The sequence below is a fragment of the Natrix helvetica genome (genome assembly GCF_964273705.1).
Source record: "Natrix helvetica genome assembly, chromosome: 1".
Taxonomy (NCBI): Eukaryota; Metazoa; Chordata; class Lepidosauria; order Squamata; family Natricidae; genus Natrix; species Natrix helvetica.
In genome coordinates, this window is record NC_138548.1 from 339,732,015 (window position 1) to 339,753,689 (window position 21,675).

General features: G+C 43.5%; 1 protein-coding gene across 13 annotated transcripts in view; it reads left to right on the plus strand.

Moving 5' to 3' along the window:
* Positions 1-21,675, plus strand: part of LOC309383404 (zinc finger protein 18-like) — a gene marked incomplete at its 3' end in the record, with an annotated part of 108,688 nt that overhangs the window by 66,353 nt on the left and 20,660 nt on the right. For 4 of the 13 annotated variants that reach the window (XM_081935906.1, XM_081935912.1, XM_081935907.1 and 1 more), the window contains exon 6: positions 12,766-16,079. In XM_081935906.1, coding sequence (XP_081792032.1) covers positions 12,766-16,079 — 3,314 coding nt within the window. Of the gene's footprint in view, positions 1-3,142; positions 3,185-4,077; positions 4,252-6,087; positions 6,520-6,898; positions 7,014-7,143; positions 7,212-12,137; positions 12,268-12,765; positions 16,080-21,675 lie in introns of those variants that run through there. The other 9 variants (XM_081935913.1, XM_081935914.1, XM_081935915.1 and 6 more) reach the window with 6 other exon arrangements.

Here is a 21,675-nt window from a genome sequence, read left to right on the forward strand (position 1 = left end):
GCCTCCAGGAGTCACCGGGAGCCGCCAGAGGATGATAAAAGCCTCAGCAAGAAGCCCTGGCAAGGCAAGGCCCTTGGCAGAGGCAAGGCAAGGCATTTTGCAAACAGATCTTCTTTCAGCCTTTCCCAATCGGCTGCCTCGCCTCTCTGCCGGCCGCTCTGTCGCTCCACTTGTCTCCTCCGCCGGCACGCACGCCAAACGCTGAACGCTGTAACGTCGCCGCCATTCCGCTCCTGCTCGCACCCCCCAGCCTCTTCCTGCCTTGCGTCGATCTTCTGTGACCTCCCCTCGGTCACCGCGACCACCCTGGCGGACCAAAATGCGTCCGAAACCAGCCTGGGTGGTCGATGAATCCGACTCGCGACCCTCCGGTGGCATGGGGGCCGGAAACAGCACCCATTGCCCCGTTGGAGCTCTATAGCGTCTCCCGGAGCTCAAGAGGCGACCGCCATTGCCGGAAGCTCCTCCCTCCCAATGTCATCTCTGTAAACCCAGGAGATTAAAACCTCTCCCTTATGATTATAAATGAACAGGCCTCCAATCATGATGAATTCTTAGTCTTCTTTTTCCATGGTGTTTATATCCAATCTGGTCCCGCCGACGGCAGAAAGAGCCGCCGCGTCCAACCCTCGCCCGCTCCGCCGACTGGTAAGATGGCGGCCGCCCCCCCTCAGCTATCATATACATGCTTGGAGTGTGGAAAGGGCTTTAGCGAAAACAGTCACCTTATTACCCATCAAAGGATCCACACAGGGGAGAAGCCATATAAATGCATGGAGTGTGGAAAGAGCTTTAGCCAGAAAAGTCACCTTATTATCCATGAAAGGATCCACACAGAAGAGAAGCCATATAAATGCATGGAGTGTGGAAAGGATTTCAGAGCAAGCTGTGAGCTTACATGCCATCAAAGGATCCACACAGGTGAGAAGCCATATAAATGCATGGAGTGTGGAAAGAGCTTCAGAATAAGATGTGAACTTACATATCATCAAAGGATCCACACAGGGGAGAAGCCATATACATGCATGGAGTGTGGAAAAGGCTTCAGAAGACGCAGTGAACTTACATCCCATCAAAGGATCCACACAGGGGAGAAGCCATATAAATGCATGGAGTGTGGAAAGGGCTTCAGAACAAGCAGTGAGCTTACATGCCATCAAAGGATCCACACAGAAGAGAAGCCATATAAATGCATGGAGTGTGGAAAGGATTTCAGAGCAAGCTGTGAGCTTACATGCCATCAAAGGATCCACACAGGTGAGAAGCCATATAAATGCATGGAGTGTGGAAAGAGCTTCAGAATAAGCAGTGTTCTTACATGCCATCAAAGGATCCACACAGGGGAGAAGCCATATAAATGCATGGAGTGTGGAAAGGACTTTAGCCAAAACAGTCACCTTATTACCCATCAAAGAATCCACACAGGGGAGAAGCCATATAAATGCATGCAGTGTGGAAAGGACTTCAGAATAATCAGTAAACTTACATCCCATCAAAGGATCCACACGGGAGAAGCCACATAAATGCATGGTGTGTGGAAAGGACTTCAGAGCAAGCTGTGAGCTTACATGCCATCAAAGGATCCACATAGGGGAGAAGCCACATAAATGCATGGAGTGTGGAAAGGACTTCAGAGCAAGCTGTGAGCTTACATGCCATCAAAGGATCCACATAGGGGAGAAGCCATATAAATGCATGGAGTGTGGAAAGAGCTTCAGAATAATCAGTAAACTTACATCCCATCAAAGGATCCACACGGGAGAAGCCACATAAATGCTGGGAGTGTGGAAAGGGCTTTAGCGAAAACAGTCACCTTATTACCCATTAAAGGATCCACACAGGGGAGAAGTCTCATAAATCCATGGAATGTTGAAAGGGCTTCAGCACCTACCATAATTTCCCATTTCACGATTCATAGACTGCAGAATCCCCAAACAATGATTAATTTGGATGAGAATGTATGCTAATTATTGATTTAATGGATTCTATGTATGAATTTACAATTTACAGACTGAACTCTGAAAAGGATTTTTGGTAATGAAAAAAGAAAAAATGGGCACTTGTCATCATAATTATGAATTGTACACTTTTAAAATGTATCTGTATATATAGATGTTGCTTCCCTAAGCCCAAAAGGAAAATATCAAAAAAATAATCAAATTGCACCCATGGTATAGAATTGGGATCCTCCACAATAGTTAAATTTGCATCCCTAGTGTAGAACTGAGACCTGAGTCAGCTGGTATCTATGCAGAAACATTGAACATTATTCAGTCAAAGGCCTGAAGATATGCGGGAATTGTCACATGCAGATCAATGTAGAGCGTGTTGGAAGAGCTGAAAGGATGAACAATTCCTCTCACAAAAGGAGCCAGAAGCGCCCCAAGTGCTTGTACTATTTTCTTTTCAAGCATTGTGGCCATGTTTTGCTCTTCTGTAGTGTGGTGAGGGCTAAGAAGTCCAAATTTTATATAAATAAAATCAGTTAAATATCAATTGGGTGGTTTTGTTCTAGTCATGTATTATACTCGTGTATTAAACTCTTTAGTTGTTTTAAATGTATTAACACAAGATTTTTGGAAGGATTTGGAGGAATATTTCAGGATTTGACAGGCTCATGTTGGTTTGAAGCTTTTTATTCAATTGTCCGTAATAGTTCTGGGTCAAGCTGGACAATAAAGAGACTGAAAAGAGCAGAGAGGTTAATTCAATTCTTTTTTATCCCCTTTTTTCTTTCTATCAACATTCACTAATTTAAGCTAAATCTCTTTTTTCTTGCATTGTCACTTCCCTATCCAAAGAAAACTCTACAAACTGTTGGAATCCTCAGGTTTTGTGGTTGGAGGAGAATTTGTACTTTCTGTTTATTCATGATCTTTGGATTGATGGATCCCAATATCATTGCTGGAACTGGTCCGGGTTCTTTCTTCCATCTAAATGGCATTTTTGGGTTATAGAGGTAAGGCAGAAGGAATAAGGCCTGTCACAAGCCAGAACTTTATTTCAGGAGCTGCTAATATGTGGCCATCTTGTCTCCTCACCCCAGTCTCATATTTTGTCAGAGTGCGCACAGCTTTACTACATAAGACAACTCAGGAGCAATAACAGCAAACATGTTGATGGGCTGGCATCCATCATTGGCTTCAGCACCAGGCTCAGACCCAAATTGGGGACAACAATGTTTGTAAGAAATAATGGTCTTATCTACAAAAGAATAGATACTATACATACACATACTATAGGCAGGAGTCAAACGATCAGTAAATTTCAATTTTGTTGACCTGTTTGTGTTCCGGGCATGTTGTGAGAACTTGAATGGCTGAGTGTAGGAAGAAAGAGAAATGGAGCATCGTAAAAAAGAGTCAGTTGACTGGCATTTCATTTGATGTGGACTGAATTTTCTTCATTTGTTAAATGCCAAATACACTGAATATTTTAGGTGGAAGTCATCCATTTACCATCTCAGAAAATACTTCAATGGGGATGAGTGTGGTTGAGGTCTTAAGGGCTTGTTCTCCTATTGCCCTGGCTAGATAAATATTGCTATACTTGAAAAAGCATTGAAAAGGACGTTCACTGACTAGATTTGTATCTCCCTTTCCCACAAGAAATCGGATGATGTATATATTATAGGTAATCCTGGATTGAGCCCAACATTTTTGTTGCTAAGTCTCCCTAACAAGGAAGGGTAGGAAGAAGTTGACTCATCCATATGGTAGAGCTGAAAAAGTGGCCAAAATTCCAACTCACGCAAGAGAAGGAAATTTATTAGATTTGTATTCTCTCTTTCTTTCGGAAAGTCAAGCTGGGGTACATTATACAGTCATCTTTCCATTTTCCTTTTTATTTCGATTGATTTATTCCTTTCTTCCTCAGCAACAGATTTAAATGAGATTCTTGTTAGGAAAATGCTTCCCCCTAATACCAGTACTTTAAATACAATTCTCTTTACTGAAGTATAACATTGCCGAAATCTTCCCAACCAAGGAGCCTCACCCGCCTCTCCCCCCCCCTCCCCGCCCATGGGAAATGCACCGTTTCTCCGCTCTTTGCATGATCACCTTCCGTGCACAGAAAATCCACCAGGGGGGGCACTTCAGATTTGAGCTCCGGTTACAAGTTGGGAAGGAAGTGACATCATTCTGTTTTTGCCTTTCTAGGATACTAGAGACTCTCTCTCTTTAACCACATGTGCTGCGGAGGAGTTTAGAAAGGCAGAAAGAAAATCTTAAATTTCCAGAGGTAGAAAAGGTAAGTGTGTGTTTGTGTGTGTGTATGTTTCCCTCCCGTCTAACCGCCCCTTTCCATGATTGTAACAGGCATGGGGAGAAAGCAGAGATCATGCATGCTCCCCTCGGGAATAAATCCAGATCCTCAGAAATGAAGGTGGTGGGGAGGGACCTGGAGAGAGTCCTTCTCACCCCATTTCCTGGTGAAAGCTCCTGTGTAGGGGAGAGCTTGCATGGCAAATCTCAAGCAGGAAATAAGAAATATATTTGCAAGGAAGAGAGGCAGAAGATTATGCCTACATTCTCACTGTGTGCTGGACGACAGTAAACTAGGTTTGGACTCACTTTCTAATTTGTTTTAGGAAGTAAACCAGCATCCTAAATCAGGGTCAATTGACTGGCATTTCATTTGATGTGAACTGAAGTTTCATGCTTTGATCTACACTTTTAAAAAGCAAGTCTCTCCTTGTGAGTAAAAAGAAATTGAAATGATCCAAAATGCCAAATACACTCAATCTTCTTGATGGAAGTCATCACTTTAGCAGCTGAGTAAATACTTCTCAATATGTGGGGATGAGTGTTGATGAATGGTCCAATCCACAACTTTCTGGCTGTTTGAATATATTCTCTATTAAGAGAATATTATATTTTCCTGGATGTAAAAAAGGGATAAACAAGTTTTAAACACAAAGTAAATTCCTGCAGCTTCCTGCCTACCACCCTCTTTTGTCAATGGGCCATTAAGAAGCCCAAACCAGTGTATTTACATAACAAAGACCCCTCCCCTTCAGCTCCAGGGGATGGAATCAAGGCATTAGCCCTTTACCCAACTCACCACATGGCATCTGAGAACTCAACCAAACCTGGACTCAGCCTAGAGAGTTGCCCCTGCATGGCCCCATGGGAGTCTGACACCCGATCAGAATACATTTCTTACACAGGAACAAGAAACAAAGAGGTGGGGCCGAACAGAGTATTAAAAGCCCAGCAAGCCCCTCCTCTCGCTCTTCTTCTTCTTCACCTGGAAGCATGTGATCCCCTTTTCTGTTCAGGATTCAAGCCATGTGGTCTTGTCCACCATTAAACCTTCTTCCAAGCAGCCTCCATGTCTCCGGTGTCTTTTTCCCCACTTGAGCCAAACCCAGAAGGACATTTCTTCCAAGAATACTGTATATGAATGGCATAACACAGGTTGTGGTTTCGTGTTTTTAGAGCAGTGGTCTCAATCTTGACAAGGTCCTCTCTTTGCCCTGGGTTTTCATAAGGTTTCATAACGTATAGCCATTTGGAGATTTTGCAGAAGTCCCCAAAGGAAGGGAGAAAACGTACAGGATGGTAAGAATCCAGTTCACAAAGATGGGAGACTTTTTATAAAGGTTCTCCAGCTTAGAAATGCCCACCATGCATGGTCATATGACAGCAACACAAGTGCCTTCTGTAATGCCCCAGTCCTGCTCAGATCTTAAAAAGAAAAATTCAATGTATGTGAATGGAAAGAGAATCTGTTCCCAGAACTTGTACTTGTGGACGTTAGAAAAAATTGTACTTTTTCAGACAAACACCTTTGATTTGCATTTCCCCTTTTGCCTATAGAGTGCCACCCATGAGCCCTACGTGACCCCATAGGAATCCAGAAGGTATAAAATCCACCCACTCTGAACTCCATTTTGTCAGCCGTCCCAGAATGACATGTGGTTGGTCGTTCTGCTTTCTTTCCAATCAGCCTCCAGCCTCCATTTTATTCCCAGCACCTTCCTCCTGTATTGGAACTGAACCAGATGGATATTTCTCTCAAGAAATGAAAAAAGCATTTGGAGATACAAAACTTTCCTTGCACTAATTCTGAATTGTGTTACAGGGCAGAGAGAGAATGGCTGGCCTTCCTTTAGCAAGTGGGGGAAGTGGAAAAGGCCCTTCCGGTGCTCAGTCTGGAATCTGTGGGGAGATCTGGGCAAGAACTGGGCAGAAGATGCTGGAAGAAGGAACCATCGTTTCACAAGTTCAGGCCTGGAACTTCAGGAGCGTCCAATATCAGGAGGATGAAGGTCCCCGAGGACTTTGCAGCCGACTCCACTTCTTTTGTAGTCAATGGTTGAGACCAGATAAACACACAAAAGCGCAGATGCTGGACCTGGTTGTTCTGGAGCAGTTCCTGGCCCTTCTGCCCCTGCAGATGGAGAGCTGGGTGCGAGAGTGTGGAGCAGAGACCAGCTCCCAGGCGGTGGCCCTGGTGGAAGGCTTCCTCCTGAGCCAGGCGGAGGAGGAGAAGAAGGAGCAGGTTGAGTTGCAGGTGAAATATCCATCTTACCCCGGTATTTCTTTCCTTTGTCACAAGTCCAGCAGAGTTGGTAAAAACTTCCTTTTTTACGTTTACATTTCAAACACGTATTTGAAATTCCTTTATATATCTTTGGTAGTTTATCAGCGTTAAGTAGAAGGATACATCGTTTTAGGAAAGATTTATTTCCTGGCATTCATACTATATGGAGATGCTTCACTAATCTTTGTATAGTTCCCTTATCCATTCTAGAAGAAAGATTTTGCACAGCAATTTCTTTCTTACTTCCCAGCCTAATTGATTGACACCGAGTGATTTGCAGTGGGGTTCACTGGGAAAGAAACCACTTCATGATTTGTGACGTCCATGAATTATTTTCTCCTGTTTCAAGTCCTTCGCAATGGAGATCAGAGATCCTGAGAGAAAGAGGCATCCGTCAAATCTCCCTCAAGAACTGTCCTTCAGGGGGATCCCTCAGGGAGATCCAATTCAGGAGACCTCAGGAGGTAATATAAGATCCTTCCACTCCTTTGATAAATCCTAACTTTCTCATCTTGTCTGTGTCGTCTTCTCTATAGCATAACTCCTCCCATCTTACTAATCATTATGCTTTTTGAAATTCTGTCTCCCTCACAGGGAAGAATAGGAGGAAGTGGACTCTTTGTTTTGGGGGAACAGAAACTAGGATTGAACCTCCAGCTCAGGTATGAGAAGAACATTCATTGACTAGATTTGTTTTTTTTCCCATTTCCCTCAGGAAATCAGAGGATGTAGAGGGAGTACAGTCATAAGTGTGAAAAATGGCCATGTCTCTTTTTTCGCTGCTGTGTAATTTCGAACAGTCACTAAAAACTGAAAACTGTTATTAGTCGAGAACTACAGGTAGTGTCTTCTGCCATTTTGCCCTCTGCTTTTGGTTGGAGATTCTTTTTAGGAATTTTTTTTTAAGACTAGTATTTTAAAAAGAAAACTCTTTCACTAATTGCCGTGTTTACCCAAAAATAAGACCCAGTCTAACATTCTCTTAAGCCTCGAAGTAAGCACTAAGGCTAAATTTTTGGGGTGTCTTATTTTTTTTCATGTACAGGAGGTGGTGACTTTTCGGCACACCTGGGCCTCCACCTTCCCTGCTTGCTGGCCTTGCTGCTGCCTGGACACTTTTGGCTGCTGGTTGGCTAGCAGCTGCCTGTGCTGCTTCTGGCCTCCTGGCAGCAGTGCTTTCGGCCCTCCTGCTGGGCTGCTCCTGCCTGCTGCGGGGTGAGTTGTTCCTGATCAATGCTGTAGATGGAGCTGAACCGCCCACCCGCCTCCTACTGCCAGCAGAAGAGCTAGCACCCACCTGGGCCAAAAAGGGCCAGACACCTCATAGCCCAGTGCCTGCAGTAGATCTGCAGGAAGGCACTCAGGAGCCCAAAGGTGGTAGTGAGTAGTGAATAAGGCAGTGTAGCTACACCAGTGGCTGCTGGCATAGGGGCTCCGGTAGGCCAGCGGTGGTAGGGCACTTTGGAGGTCGTACATTCCGCCTGACCCGCCCTGCGCCAGGCAGGAACAACCCAGCAGGGTGGCCGAGAGCAGCACTTCCAGGACGGCCAAAAGCTCCCATGAGGCCAGCAGCAGAACGGACAGTCGCTCGTGCCAGTTGCTGCAAGGGAGTGGCATGTGTGTCAAAAGGGGAAAGCAGGACCTTTTTCTACTTCTGTAAATCCTACTTTTCCTACCTTCTTATCACTAATTCCTACTTCTCCTACAATACAAACTATGTTTTTTAGATATATTGCCTGCCCAACACTAGGAGTATACTCCTAACAGTATCGTTTTTCCAAAATTAGATAGTATTCTGTTTCCTTCTTTCCTTGAATTTCCTTGGTCAATTTATCCATCTCTGCACATTCTAAGATCTTCCTTATTGTCTCATCCTTATTTGGTATTGTGTTGTTCTTCCATTTCTGTGCATATGGTATTCTAGCCGCTGTGATGATATGTAGAATTAGCTATAGAGTCTCATGCTAGGTCTTATTATTGGGGTAGGTTGTATTTTCCTGGGAATCGCGGAATTCATGCTTTTCAAGAAAAAATGTTTTCCAGAATTCTTCATGATGCCCTTCTTTTATGTAATTCTTGGAGTTGGATTTGTGCAAGGATCCTCAAAAATCTTTAAATATTCAAACTGGTAAAATACCATTTTTGAAAAGAATGTTTGCCATCATTTATAAGAAAAGGATGTGATTAATTTCTAAGATTAAATCCTAGGACAGTGGTCATATAGAAATGTCCCCAGACAAAAATTGTTCCGAAAGAAAACATAAATTTCACTTTCAAAGTAAATATTAATCCCTGATTTGTGCATGGACTTGGAGGCCAAACAATCCAGCTTTGCAAAGGCTAAGAAATGTTTTCCTCAGAAAATGTTCTCCATTTTCTTATTAACATGACAGCTAATGGCTCACAATACCAGCAGCTTCCTTGCAATCTGAGGAGGGGCAGAGTCTCTGGATGTACATGGCAAACCACACATATCCCTGGTTGAGCTCTCCCAGCACTTTCACGAAGGTGTTGGGGATGAACAAGATTGCTCCTTCTTAGGACAACATAAGTTATATGCTATATAGAGGTTATACCAGTATATAGGGAAGAAAAAGGGAAGGGCCAATGTGTAGCAGATTTAATGTGTGGCTAAAGGAGTGGTGTAAAAGGGAAGGGTTTGGCTTTATTAGTCATGATGCCTGCAGCTGGTTCAATGAAAATCTGTACAAAAGAAATAGTTTACACCCATCCAAGAAAGGGACTGAGTTACTTGGACTCAAATGTCTATGCACCAATGCACAGAGTATGAGGAATAAACAGGGTGAATTAGAAATCCAAGTAAATGAGGGCAGATATGATATTGTTGCCATTACAGAAACTTGGTGGGATGAAACCCACAATTGCAACATACAGCTAGAAGGATTTAAATTATTTAAAAGAAATAGACCAAATAAAAGAGGAGGTGGAGTTGAACTATATACAAGAAATAACTACATCTCTACAGAAATTGAGCAAAACAATGTTGAGAACTATCTTGAATGCATTTGGGTCAATATTAAAGGGGGGGGGATGACATTGCCATAGGTCTATACTACAGGCTACCCGACCAAACAGAGGAAGTAGATGAACCTTTTGCTAGTCGGCTAACTAAGGCATGTAGGAAGCATTCCACAATAGTAATGGTGGATTTTAACTACCCTGAAATCAACTGGAAAACAAACTCTGCACCAAGTGGAAGATCCAACAGGTTCCTAACAAACCTAGCAGGCAACTTTGTTTCCCAAAAGGTAGAGAAGAGAACAAGGGGGATCAGCCATATTGGACTTAATTCTCACTGAGAGGAAATGATAGAAGGTGTTGAAGCTACAGGAACCTTGGGGGCAAGCGATCAGGCAATACTGGAATTCAACATTATGCAAAACAAGTAGTAGAACAAAGTCAAACTAGAGTATTGGACTTTAAGAGAGCTAATTTCAATAAACTGAAAGAGAGTTTACAAAAAAGCTTCTTCCAACATGTTAAAAACAAGAAAAAAGTTAAGGAAACAATTGGTCCATTGTTGGGAGAAAGTGGCAAGAAGGTGACAAGCAACAGGGAGAAAGCAGAACTATTTAACTCATTTTTACACAAAGGGAAAAAACAATCCAACCTACCAAAAACAGCACCACAAAAATCAGATTAGGAACACAAGTTAAAATAGGGAAGAAAATGGTAAGTGAGCACCTGTCTACCCTAGACGAGTTCAAATCACCAGCACCGGATGGATTACACCCCAGGGTTCTGAAGGAACTGGCAGACGAGACCTCAGAACCACTGAACTATATCTTTCAGAGATCCTGGAGCACTGGGGAACTGCCAGAGGACTGGAAAAGAGCTGATATGGTTCCCATCTTCAAAAAAGGGGAAAAAATAGATCCAGGAAACTATAGACCTGGATACCTCAATACAAGGGAAGATTCTGGAAAAGATAATCAAGCAATGAATTAGGAAACACCTAGAAGTAAACAAAGTAATAGCCAAAAGCCAACATGGGTTTGTCAAAAACAGATCATGCCAGACTAATCTTATTGCATTCTTCACAAAGTGACAAAATTAGTGGACCAGAGGAATGTTGTCGATATAATTTACTTAGACTTCAGCAAGGCATTTGATAAAGTAGACCATAACCTACTACTAGACAAAGTTGAAAAATGTGGGTTAAACAGCATCACCACCAGATGGATTCGCAACTGGCTGACCAACCGCACTCAACGTGTAGTCCTCAATGGAATTGCATCTACATGGGGGGAAGTATGCAGTGGAGTACCGTAAGGCTCTGTTTTGGGCCCAGTACTCTTCAACATCTTCATCAATGATTTGGATATGGGAATAAATGGGGAACTCATCAAATTTGCAGATGACACCAAGATGGCAGTAATAGCCAACGCTCCAGAAGATAGGCTTAAGATACAAAAGGATCTTGACAAACCTGAACATTGGGCACTACCTAACAAAATGAAATTCAATGGTAAAAAAAAGTATGGTTCTACATTTAGGCAAGAAAAACAAAAGGCACAGGTACAGTATAGGTGGTAACTTACCAACACAGTTCTAGGCTGCATAAACAGAGGGATAGAATCAAGATCACGTGAAGTGTTAATAGCACTTTATAATGGTAAAGCCACACTTGGAATACTGCATTCAGTTTTGGTCGCCATGATGTAGAAAAGATGTGGAGACTCTAGAAAGAGTGCAGAGAAGAGCAACAAAGATGATTAGGGGACTGGAGGCTAAAACATACGAGAAACGGTTGCAGGAACTGGGTATGTCTAGTTTAATGAAAAGAAGGACTAGGGGAGACATGATAGCAGTGTTGCAATATCTCAGGGGTTGCCACAAAGAAGAGGGAGTCAAACTCTTCTCTAGGGCACCTGAGGGTAGAACAATAAGCAATGGGTGGAAAGTGATCAAAGAGAGAAGCAACTTAGAATTGAGGAGAAATTTCCTGACAGTTACAACAATTAATCAGTGGAACCGCTTGTCTCCATATGTTGTGAATGCCCCAACACGCAGTCATTAAGAAGATGTTGGATAGCCATTTGTTTGAAATGGTGTAGGGTTTTCCTGCCTAGGCAGGGGGTTAGAGTAGAAGACAACCAAGGTCCCTTCAAACTCTGCTCTTGTAACTCATTTCATAAAACACTACAAAAATCCCTTCGCCTACAGACACACTTCTGAAGGGTTAGTATCACTGATTGGTGGGTTTTGATTCTCTCAAGACTCTGAAGATCTTTTGATTGTCGGTAGATATATTGATCGAGAAGGAAGAGTATTTTGATGATGGCTGACTGGGTGTTTGTTAGATCAATTGATCCAGAAGAAAACAGGGCTTATTTAACCTGAATGGCATTGAAAGTCCTATTGAATCATTCAAGTTGATAGAACCTCCCTAAAATCTTTCTTTAGTCAAATGCTTCTTATTCTTTCTATTTTCTCATCTAAACCATTGATCCTTACTAAACATAGCCACTTAACTTAGTGCATAGCTTTGCTTTGGAAATTTCTAAACAATAGGAAAGATCCTGCAGTTCTTCCTTCACCTGTTCATTATTTTTTTTTCCTTTTAGGAGGGTCTTCTGTCCTTTGAGGAAGTGGCTGTTTATTTCTCAGAGGAGGAGTGGTCTCAGCTGGATCCTCACCAAAAAGCTCTGCACTGGGAAGTCATGCTGGAGAATTATAAGAATGTGGCCTCTCTTGGTAAGGGTTTCCTACTCTCCCTCAGAGAGTTCAGGAAGACATTTTGTAGTTAGATGACATTAGCTAGGTCTTATGAAAACATTTCTAACTTGATCTCTTTACTTCAGAGGCAGAAGGGAAAGTTCTGTTTTTCTATTGGTCCTAGGAAGGAAATAGGCCTATGGCATTTTGCTTAGATGTATCCTATCCAATTTGTTTTTGTATTTAGTGACAAAGTAATTCCGTAGTTTGAGGTAATGCCAAACTTCATCACACGATTTCAACTATTTTGGCCCAGATGCTTCCATATTATTCAAGTATTATGTCAATGTTTTTTTAGAGGTTTTATGCCTCATCAATAGAGATATTATCATTTCTATACCATGCCATTATAAGGATACAAATATGCATTATATATTAGAATTTGGCACAATACCTGAAGGCAATCAATATGACTTCTGACAGAGTGATCTTTTTCCCTAACCTTTCTCTCACTTTCATTTCTCTTTCCCTTTGAAGGTGATGATGAGAATGACAATGAAGACTCTGCAGAACCAATCAAAGTGTTTAGTCAAGGAGATGTAATGGAGAAACCTCCAATTCAAACAGAATTCCAAAGGCAGGAGAGAAACCTATCAAATAACTGGAACATCGAAAGCTCAACTTCTTCGATTGTTGCTCAGACGCAGGACTTTATTGATCAACAAGAAAAACTAAAGAAGAAATATATTGAGAAAGGTGTAAGAATCTTCAGAGAGACATTAGATGTGAATGGACCCTGTCTATCACAAGCCAAAGGACGAGCCAATATATGCAAAGAAAAAAGAAAAAATTACAGTTGCATATTCACAGGTTCTCAAGAAAATTGGTCTCTTGAGTCACAGGAAAGTTTTCACATGGGAGAGAAGTCAAATAAAAGCAATGAACATGGAAACAAGACTATTTATAAAAGGACATGCAGAAGGGACAAGCCATATAAATGCATGGAGTGTGGAAAGGGCTTTAGCCAAAAGAGCACCCTTATTATCCATCAAAGGATCCACACAGGGGAGAAGCCATATAAATGCATGGAGTGTGGAAAGGGCTTTAGCCAAAAGAGCACCCTTATTATCCATCAAAGGATCCACACAGGGGAGAAGCCGTATAAATGCATGGAGTGTGGAAAGGGTTTCAAAACAAGCAGTAAACTTACATGCCATCAAAGGATCCACACAGGGGAGAAGCCATATAAATGCATGGAGTGTGGAAAGGGCTTCAGAACAAGTGAAAATCTTACATGCCATCAAAGGATCCACACAGGGGAGAAGCCTTTTAAATGCGTGGAGTGTGGAAAGGGTTTCAAAACAAGCAGTGAACTTACATCCCATCAAAGGATCCACACAGGGGAGAAGCCATATAAATTCATGGAGTGTGGAAAGAGCTTCAGAATAAGCAGTAAACTTACATCCCATCAAAGGATCCACACAGGGGAGAAGCCATATAAATGCATGGAGTGTGGAAAGGACTTTAGCCAAAAGAACACCCTTATTATCCATCAAAGGATCCACACAGGGGAAAAGCCATATAAATGCATGGAATGTGAAAAGGGCTTCAAAACAAGCAGTGAACTTACATCCCATGAAAGGATCCACACAGGGGAGAAGCCATATAAATGCATGGAGTGTGGAAAGGACTTTAGCCAAAAGAACACCCTTATTATCCATCAAAGGATCCACACAGGGGAGAAACCATATAAATGCATGGAATGTGAAAAGGGCTTCAAAACAAGCAGTGAACTTACATCCCATGAAAGGATCCACACAGGGGAGAAGCCATATAAATGCATGGAGTGTGGAAAGGGCTTTAGCCAAAACAATCATCTTATTACCCATCAAAGGATCCACACAGGGGAGAAACCATATAAATGCATGGAATGTGAAAAGGGCTTCAGAACAAGCAGTGAACTTACATCCCATCGAAGGATCCACACAGGGGAAAAGCCATATAAATGCATGGAGTGTGGAAAGAGCTTCAGAACAAGTGAAAATCTTACATGCCATCAAAGGATCCACACAGGGGAGAAGCCATATAAATGCATGGAGTGTGGAAAGGACTTTAGCCAAAAGAACACCCTTATTATCCATCAAAGGATCCACACAGGGGAAAAGCCATATAAATGCATGGAGTGTGGAAAGGGTTTCAAAACAAGCAGTGAACTTACATCCCATGAAAGGATCCACACAGGGGAGAAGCCACATAAATGCATGGAGTGTGGAAAGGGCTTTAGCCAAAACAATCATCTTATTACCCATCAAAGGATCCACACAGGGGAGAAGCCATATAAATGCACGGAGTGTGGAAAGGGCTTCAGAACAAGCTGTAAACTTACATTCCATCAAAGGATCCACACAGGGGAGAAGCCATATAAATGCACGGAGTGTGGAAAGGGCTTCAGAACAAGCAGTAAACTTACATCCCATCGAAGGATCCACACAGGGGAAAAGCCATATAAATGCATGGAGTGTGGAAAGAGCTTCAGAACAAGTGAAAATCTTACATGCCATCAAAGGATCCACACAGGGGAGAAGCCATATAAATGCATGGAGTGTGGAAAGAGCTTCAGAATAAGCTGTGAACTTACACGCCATCAAAGGATCCACACAGGGGAAAAGCCGTATAAATGCATGGAGTGTGGAAAGGGCTTCAGAACCAGCAGTATTCTTACATCCCATCAAAGGATCCACACAGGGGAGAAGCCATATAAATGCAATGAGTGTGGAAAGGGCTTTAGCCAAAACGGTCACCTTATTACTCATCAAAGGATCCACACAGGGGAGAAGCCATATAAATGCACGGAGTGTGAAAAGAGCTTCAGAGCAAGACGTGATCTTACATCCCATCAAAGTGTCCACACAGGGGAGAAGCCATATAAATGCATGGATTGTGGAAAGGACTTTACCCAAAACAGACACCTTATTACCCATCAAAGGATCCACACAGGGGAGAAGCCATATAAATGCATGGAGTGTGGAAAGAGCTTCAGAATAAGCTGTAAACTTACATCCCATCAAAGGATCCACACAGGGGAAAAGCCGTATAAATGCATGGAGTGTGGAAAGGGCTTCAGAACCAGCAGTATTCTTACATCCCATCAAAGGATCCACACAGGGGAGAAGCCATATAAATGCACGGAGTGTGGAAAGGGCTTCAGAACCAGCAGTATTCTTACATCCCATCAAAGTGTCCACACAGGGGAGAAGCCATATAAATGCATGGATTGTGAAAAGGACTTTACCCAAAACAGACACCTTATTACCCATCAAAGGATCCACACAGGGGAGAAGCCATATAAATGCATGGAGTGTGGAAAGAGCTTCAGAATAAGCTGTAAACTTACATCCCATCAAAGGATCCACACAGGGGAAAAGCCGTATAAATGCATGGAGTGTGGAAAGGGCTTCAGAACCAGCAGTATTCTTACATCCCATCAAAGGATCCACACAGGGGAGAAGCCATATAAATGCACGGAGTGTGGAAAGGGCTTCAGAACCAGCAGTATTCTTACATCCCATCAAAGGATCCACACAGGGGAGAAGCCATATAAATGCACGGAGTGTGAAAAGAGCTTCAGAGCAAGACGTGATCTTACATCCCATCAAAGTGTCCACACAGGGGAGAAGCCATATAAATGCATGGATTGTGGAAAGGACTTTACCCAAAACAGACACCTTATTACCCATCAAAGGATCCACACAGGGGAGAAGCCATATAAATGCATTGAGTGTGGTAAGGGCTTCAGAACAAGCAGTAAACTTACGTGCCATCAAAGGATCCACACAGGGAGGAAGTCATAAATGCATGGAGTGTGGAAAGAGCTTCAGAACAAGCAGTAATCTTACATCCCATCAAAGGATCCACACAGGGGAGAAGCCATATACCGTATTTTTCGGAGTATAAGACGCACCAGATTTTCACCGTCTTTTTTAGGGGGGAAAGGTGCTTTTTATACTCCGAAAAATACGGCAAATGCATGGATTGTGGAAAAGGCTTTAGCACACCCCATAGTCTTATTTCCCATAACATGATTCATAGACTGGGAAACCCCAAAACAAAGATACATTTGGATGAGAATCTATGCTAATTATTGATTTAATGGGTTCTATGAATGGATTTCAAATTTGCAGACTGAACTCTGAAAAGGGTTTTTAGTAATGTAAAAAGAAACAATGGGCATAAGTCATAATTATAATTTATACATTTTTGAATGTATCTATATATACAGTATATAGAAATGTCAAACTGGCGGACCTCGGGCTGGTTGTGTTACATGAAGGACACGCCCACCCCAGCTCTGGGAATAGGGAAACTGTTGCAATATGCCACATGATGGCCACGTGACACATGGAGTTTGAAATCTGTGGTATATACATTCATTTTATTTTATTTTTTAGAATTGAGCTTCCTATTCCACAACTCATTATTCCCCCAGTTATTCATAGCTCTCACAGGGATGTTAAGACATTTAACAGATGCTGCTTCCCTAAGCCCAAAAGGGAAATATCAAAAAAATAATCAAATTGCATTATTTGGGAGAATTGGGATCCTCCACATAGTTAAAACTGAGACCTGAGTCAGCCGGTATCTATGCAGAAACAATGAACATGACTCAGTCAAAGGCCTCATGATATGAGGGAATTCTCACATGCAGATCAATGTAGAGCGTGTGGGAAGAGCTGAAAGGATGAACAATTCCTCTCACACAAAAGGAGCCAGAAGTGCCCCAAGTGCTTGTGCAATTTTCTTTTCAAGCATTATGGCCATGTTTTGCTCTTTTGTAGTGGTGAGGGCTTGTGTGGTTGTGTTCTAATTATGTATTATACTCGTGTATTAAACTCTTTAGTTGCTTTAAAAATGTATTAACACAAGATTTGTGGAAGGATTTGGAGGGAGCATATTTCAGGATTTGAGAGGCTCATGTTGGTTTGAAGCTCAGTTGTCAGTAATAGTTTTGGGTGAAGCTGTACAATAAAGAGACTGAAAAGAGCAGAGAGGTTAATTCAATTCTTTTTTTTTTACTCCTTTTTTCTTTCCATCTACATTCTTTCTTGCAATTGTAGATAAATCTCTTTTTTCCCCTCACCTCCATATCCAGAGGAAACTCTTCAAACCATCGGAAAATCTTCAGGTCTTGTGTTTGGAAGGTTTTTCTCTGTTTATTCACGATCTGTGGCTTGATGAATCTCAGTATCTTTGCTCAGGCTGGTCCAGGTTCTTTCTTGCCTCTCAAAGGCATTTGTGGGTCATAGAGGTGATCCAGAAGGGATAAGACCTGTCACAAGCCATAACAATCACCTAGAATAAGAAGAAAAGAATTCTGCGTAGCATGGATGAATGAAGGAGATGCAAGGGAAGACAAGATAGAAAGTGGATAAGAGAAACAAGGAGATTACAAGATAGTCCAAGGGAGTGTGGGAAGGGAAGTTCACCAAGACAGTGTTGTATTAGGAAGACCAGTACAGCCTACAGCCAAACTAGAAGTCACTAGAATAACAAAGCCAGCATACATTCTACATTGTCCTGCTGTCTTGTTTTATGTCTCCTAGGTTTGTTTCACCTCCCTCCCTGAACACAGAGGAGTCACTTCTGATGATTTTCCTCTTCACCTTTATGCAGCCCAAGTTCTGATAAGAACCAGGTTGCAATTACACTATTTTCCTGTGTATAAGACGACCCTCTACTTTTCCTGTTCAAATATAGGGTTTGGGCTATACTCACCGTATAAGACTACCCCTCTTCCAAGGCACACCAAATAAAAATTGAAAAATATCAGATTTGATTTCAATATGGTAGCTTCTGACAGATTTCCTCTTCACCTTTATGCAGCCTAAGTTCTGATAAGAACCACATTGCAATTAGGTAAAAAGTGGTGGGCAAGACCACCCAGGGAGTGTAGGAGAAACCCTAAATTCTGAATCATGCACACATCCCTCTCAAAGATGAAAGTTTCCTAGAATCTTATAAGGTCTGTTCTGTCCTCATTACATTTTATTCTGCGTGCAGCTTGACATGCAGCTAAACCCAACTATCCTCCAATAAAAGAGACCATGTGAGTAGATCTGGAGGTTTTATTAAAGGAGCAGGATGGGTGAATCTGGAAAAATAGAAATACAAGTATTCCTTGAGGTACGAACCTAATGGAGCCTGCCCTCAAAAAATGTCAAATGAATCAGATTCAATTTTACAAACTCTTAAAATCAAATTCATTAATTGACTCAAATGGCTTGTTAAATGAATGAAGATCTGACTTCCTGCCATCCATCAGCTGATTCCGGTGCAGCTGAAGGAGGAACTAAATTGCCTCCAATCAGCCTCACAGAGCTCTCCATTTGCAGTTTTTTAAAAAAAAATCCACTTGCTGCTCATCAGTTCAAGCTCTTCAGACAGCTGCCCAGATGGGATGTGGAGGTAATTTACAGAACTCTCAGATTGCAGTTACTTTAAAAAAAAACGAAAAACCTCCTGCCACTACAGTAATTAGCTTAAGAGTCTCCAGCCAGGCTCCCAGAGGGAGATGGTGGAGGAATTTACAGACTCTCCATACTGTCCTTATGTGAAGAAAATCCAGGCTTCATAGAAAAGGATAAAAAACTTCATATAAATAGCTTGCAAATTTGAAAACCGGCAGTTTAGAGAAGAGATACCGCATACCACATTTTCGAATGATTTGTGTAGGCTCTGATGAAGGCTCAGGGCCCACGGTTTGCGGTCCTCTGCAGCACCAAACGAAGAGTGACCTGAGCCAGTCCATCCCCGTCACCACCATTGCATCTATCGTGTCCTTCACCATCCCAAATCCAAGTTGGACAGAAGGATAGATATCATCCGGGGTAAAATGGGGCCATATTTTGTCAGAGTGCGCACAGCTTTACTACATAAGACAACTCAGGAGCAATAACAGGAATCATGTTGATGGGCTGGCTGCTAAAGCAAGGTCATGGCACACACTTGAAAGTAAATCAGGAACAGTGTAATTGTGTGTGTGTGTGTGTGTGGCAACAACAAAGTGTTCTATAGGGGGAACGAGGCAGACAGGAACTGAGGCAAGGCAGGTTGAAGCTAACACAACCTTTATTTCACAAAGACAACAGCTCAGAAATACGCCAAACTCAGTAAAGCAAACAGCGAAGCAAGTGACAGCTGACAGCTCTTTTATAGTCGAGCTGTCAGGCAATAGTCCAATCGGGTGGCTGGATTCTCCCACCGGCTGGCTGGTACGTCTTGGCCAATCAGGAGAGGCCAAGGCAAGTCTATGGCAGGAGAGTTCACAAGCAAGTATCAGGCTAGGCAAAAGTTAAGAACGTTTCAATACACAACACCCCTCCCCTCCCAGTTGGCACATGCGTAGTCTGACAAATACGCAGGCCGACGTCGGAGCCGGCCCGAGCGTCGTAGCTCTGGGGCGGCAGCCATTAGAGGAGTCTCTGCTGGCTGAGCCTGCGGAATGGCTGGAGACTAAGCGGCCGGAACAACTGGAAGCTGAGCCATCGCTGGACCATCGGGACTCTCAGATAGGGTTGGCGAGAAGGCCACGCTGGACACTGGTGCTGGAAAGTTGTCTGGTGGGGCTCGTTCTCCAGGGTAGGATTGGGCCTGCCCTGGTTGAAGGTCTGGAGCGCCGGTCGATCTGCTTTGTAGCTGGTTGATGTGCCAACGCCACTCTCTGCCATCGTCGAGCTGGACCCCAGCCGGTCGTCGAACACGTCTGCGAACTCGCTGGTCAGCACGGCAAATGGGTCTGGAACCAAGGAGTGAATGCCGGACACGTTGAGCCCCAGCGCAGAGAACCAGTCCAGCCCCAGGAGGCTGGGCAGCTGACCGTCAATGATGAAAAGCGGAAGAGGCCCCTCGAAGTCTTGACAAGCAACCTGGAACGTGCCACAGCCTAAGATAGGAATCTGCTGCCCTTGATAATCCCTAAGACAAATTTGGCCTTGCCTCAGGGTAGCCTTAGTAAGCCTGGGCAGGAGCTGCTTAATGGTGGCCCAGGAGACAAGGGATTTGGAAGACCCTGTGTCCACCTCCATCTTACAGGGCTTCCCCTCGATGTGGACAGTCAGAAATTTTTTTTATGTTGGTTTAGATAGTGATGAGTGACTAACAGCCCATTCGGATAGCTGCTGGCAATCAGCACCAGCAAAATAGTCCGGCGGCGTGAGGGAGCTTGCCTAGGGGCTTGCCTCTGGAAAGAGGTTTCAGGAGGCCAGAAAGAAACTGGCATGGCAGCCCTGCATACGCTAGCCACATGTCCCTTTCTGCCACAGCGTTGACAGGTGGCAGTTTTGAACCTGCAATTCTTTCTGGCGTGGTTCCCGCCACAACTGAGGCAACCTGGCTGAGGTAAAAAGTCCTTCTGCAGATTGCGTTTTTGGCTGGAGAGGTTTAGGTGGCTAATGTCCTCCTTGATGTCAGAGAGCCCGTCCGCCTCGACCTCGTCATAGTGGACGGCATGCCCTCTGCTGGCTTCGGTGGCCGGAGGCAGAAATCTTTGCATCTCTGCTGTGGATCTGTCAGACATCTCATATGCTGTGGCTTCATCCACAGCTGCCTGAAGTGTCAGCTCTTTCCGCGCCAGCAAACGACGTCGAAGTTTGGGGTCTCTGATGCCACAGACCATCTGTTCGCGTAGGGCATCGTCCAGCACAGGGAAATCACAGTGGAGAGCCGCCGCTCTCAGGGACGCCATGTAATCCGACACTGATTCGCCCTCTCTCTGGACTCTGTGGGAAAGCATAGCGCCTAGCCAAGGTGAGGGAGTTGGGGAATAGTGATTCTTCAGTCTCTCTAAAAGAGTCTCCCAAGGTATGGAGTGCACTGACAGAGGGGCAGCTAGAGCCTGGGCTGTGCCAAACATCTCTTGGCCACAAGCGCTGAGGAAATAGCCCCTCTTACGGCCGCTAGACAAACCCATGAAGTCGTTTGCCTCGTCGCTTCGTGACTTGAATCAGCTCAAGCAGCGACTTTGCCTTCGTTCTTTACCTCAGACCTGATCCCACCTTCGTCGCCAGTGTTCTATAGGGAGAACGAGGCAGACAGGAACTGAGGCAAGGCAGGTTGAAGCTAACACAACCTTTATTTCACAAAGACAACAGCTCAGAAGTACGACAAACTCAGTAAAGCAAACAGCGAAGCAAGTGACAGCTGACAGCTCTTTTATAGTCGAGCTGTCAGGCAATAGTCCAGTCGGGTGGCTGGATTCTCCCGCCGGCTGGCTGGTGCGTCTTGGCTAATCTGGAGAGACCAAGGCAAGTCTATGGCAGGAGAGTTCGCAAGCAAGTATCAGGCTAGACAAAAGTTAGGAACACTTCAATACACAACACAAAGAATGCTATATTTCTTATTATTTCAACTTGTCCCGCCTTCTCCTTTAGCGAAAATGTATAAAGCTTTCTT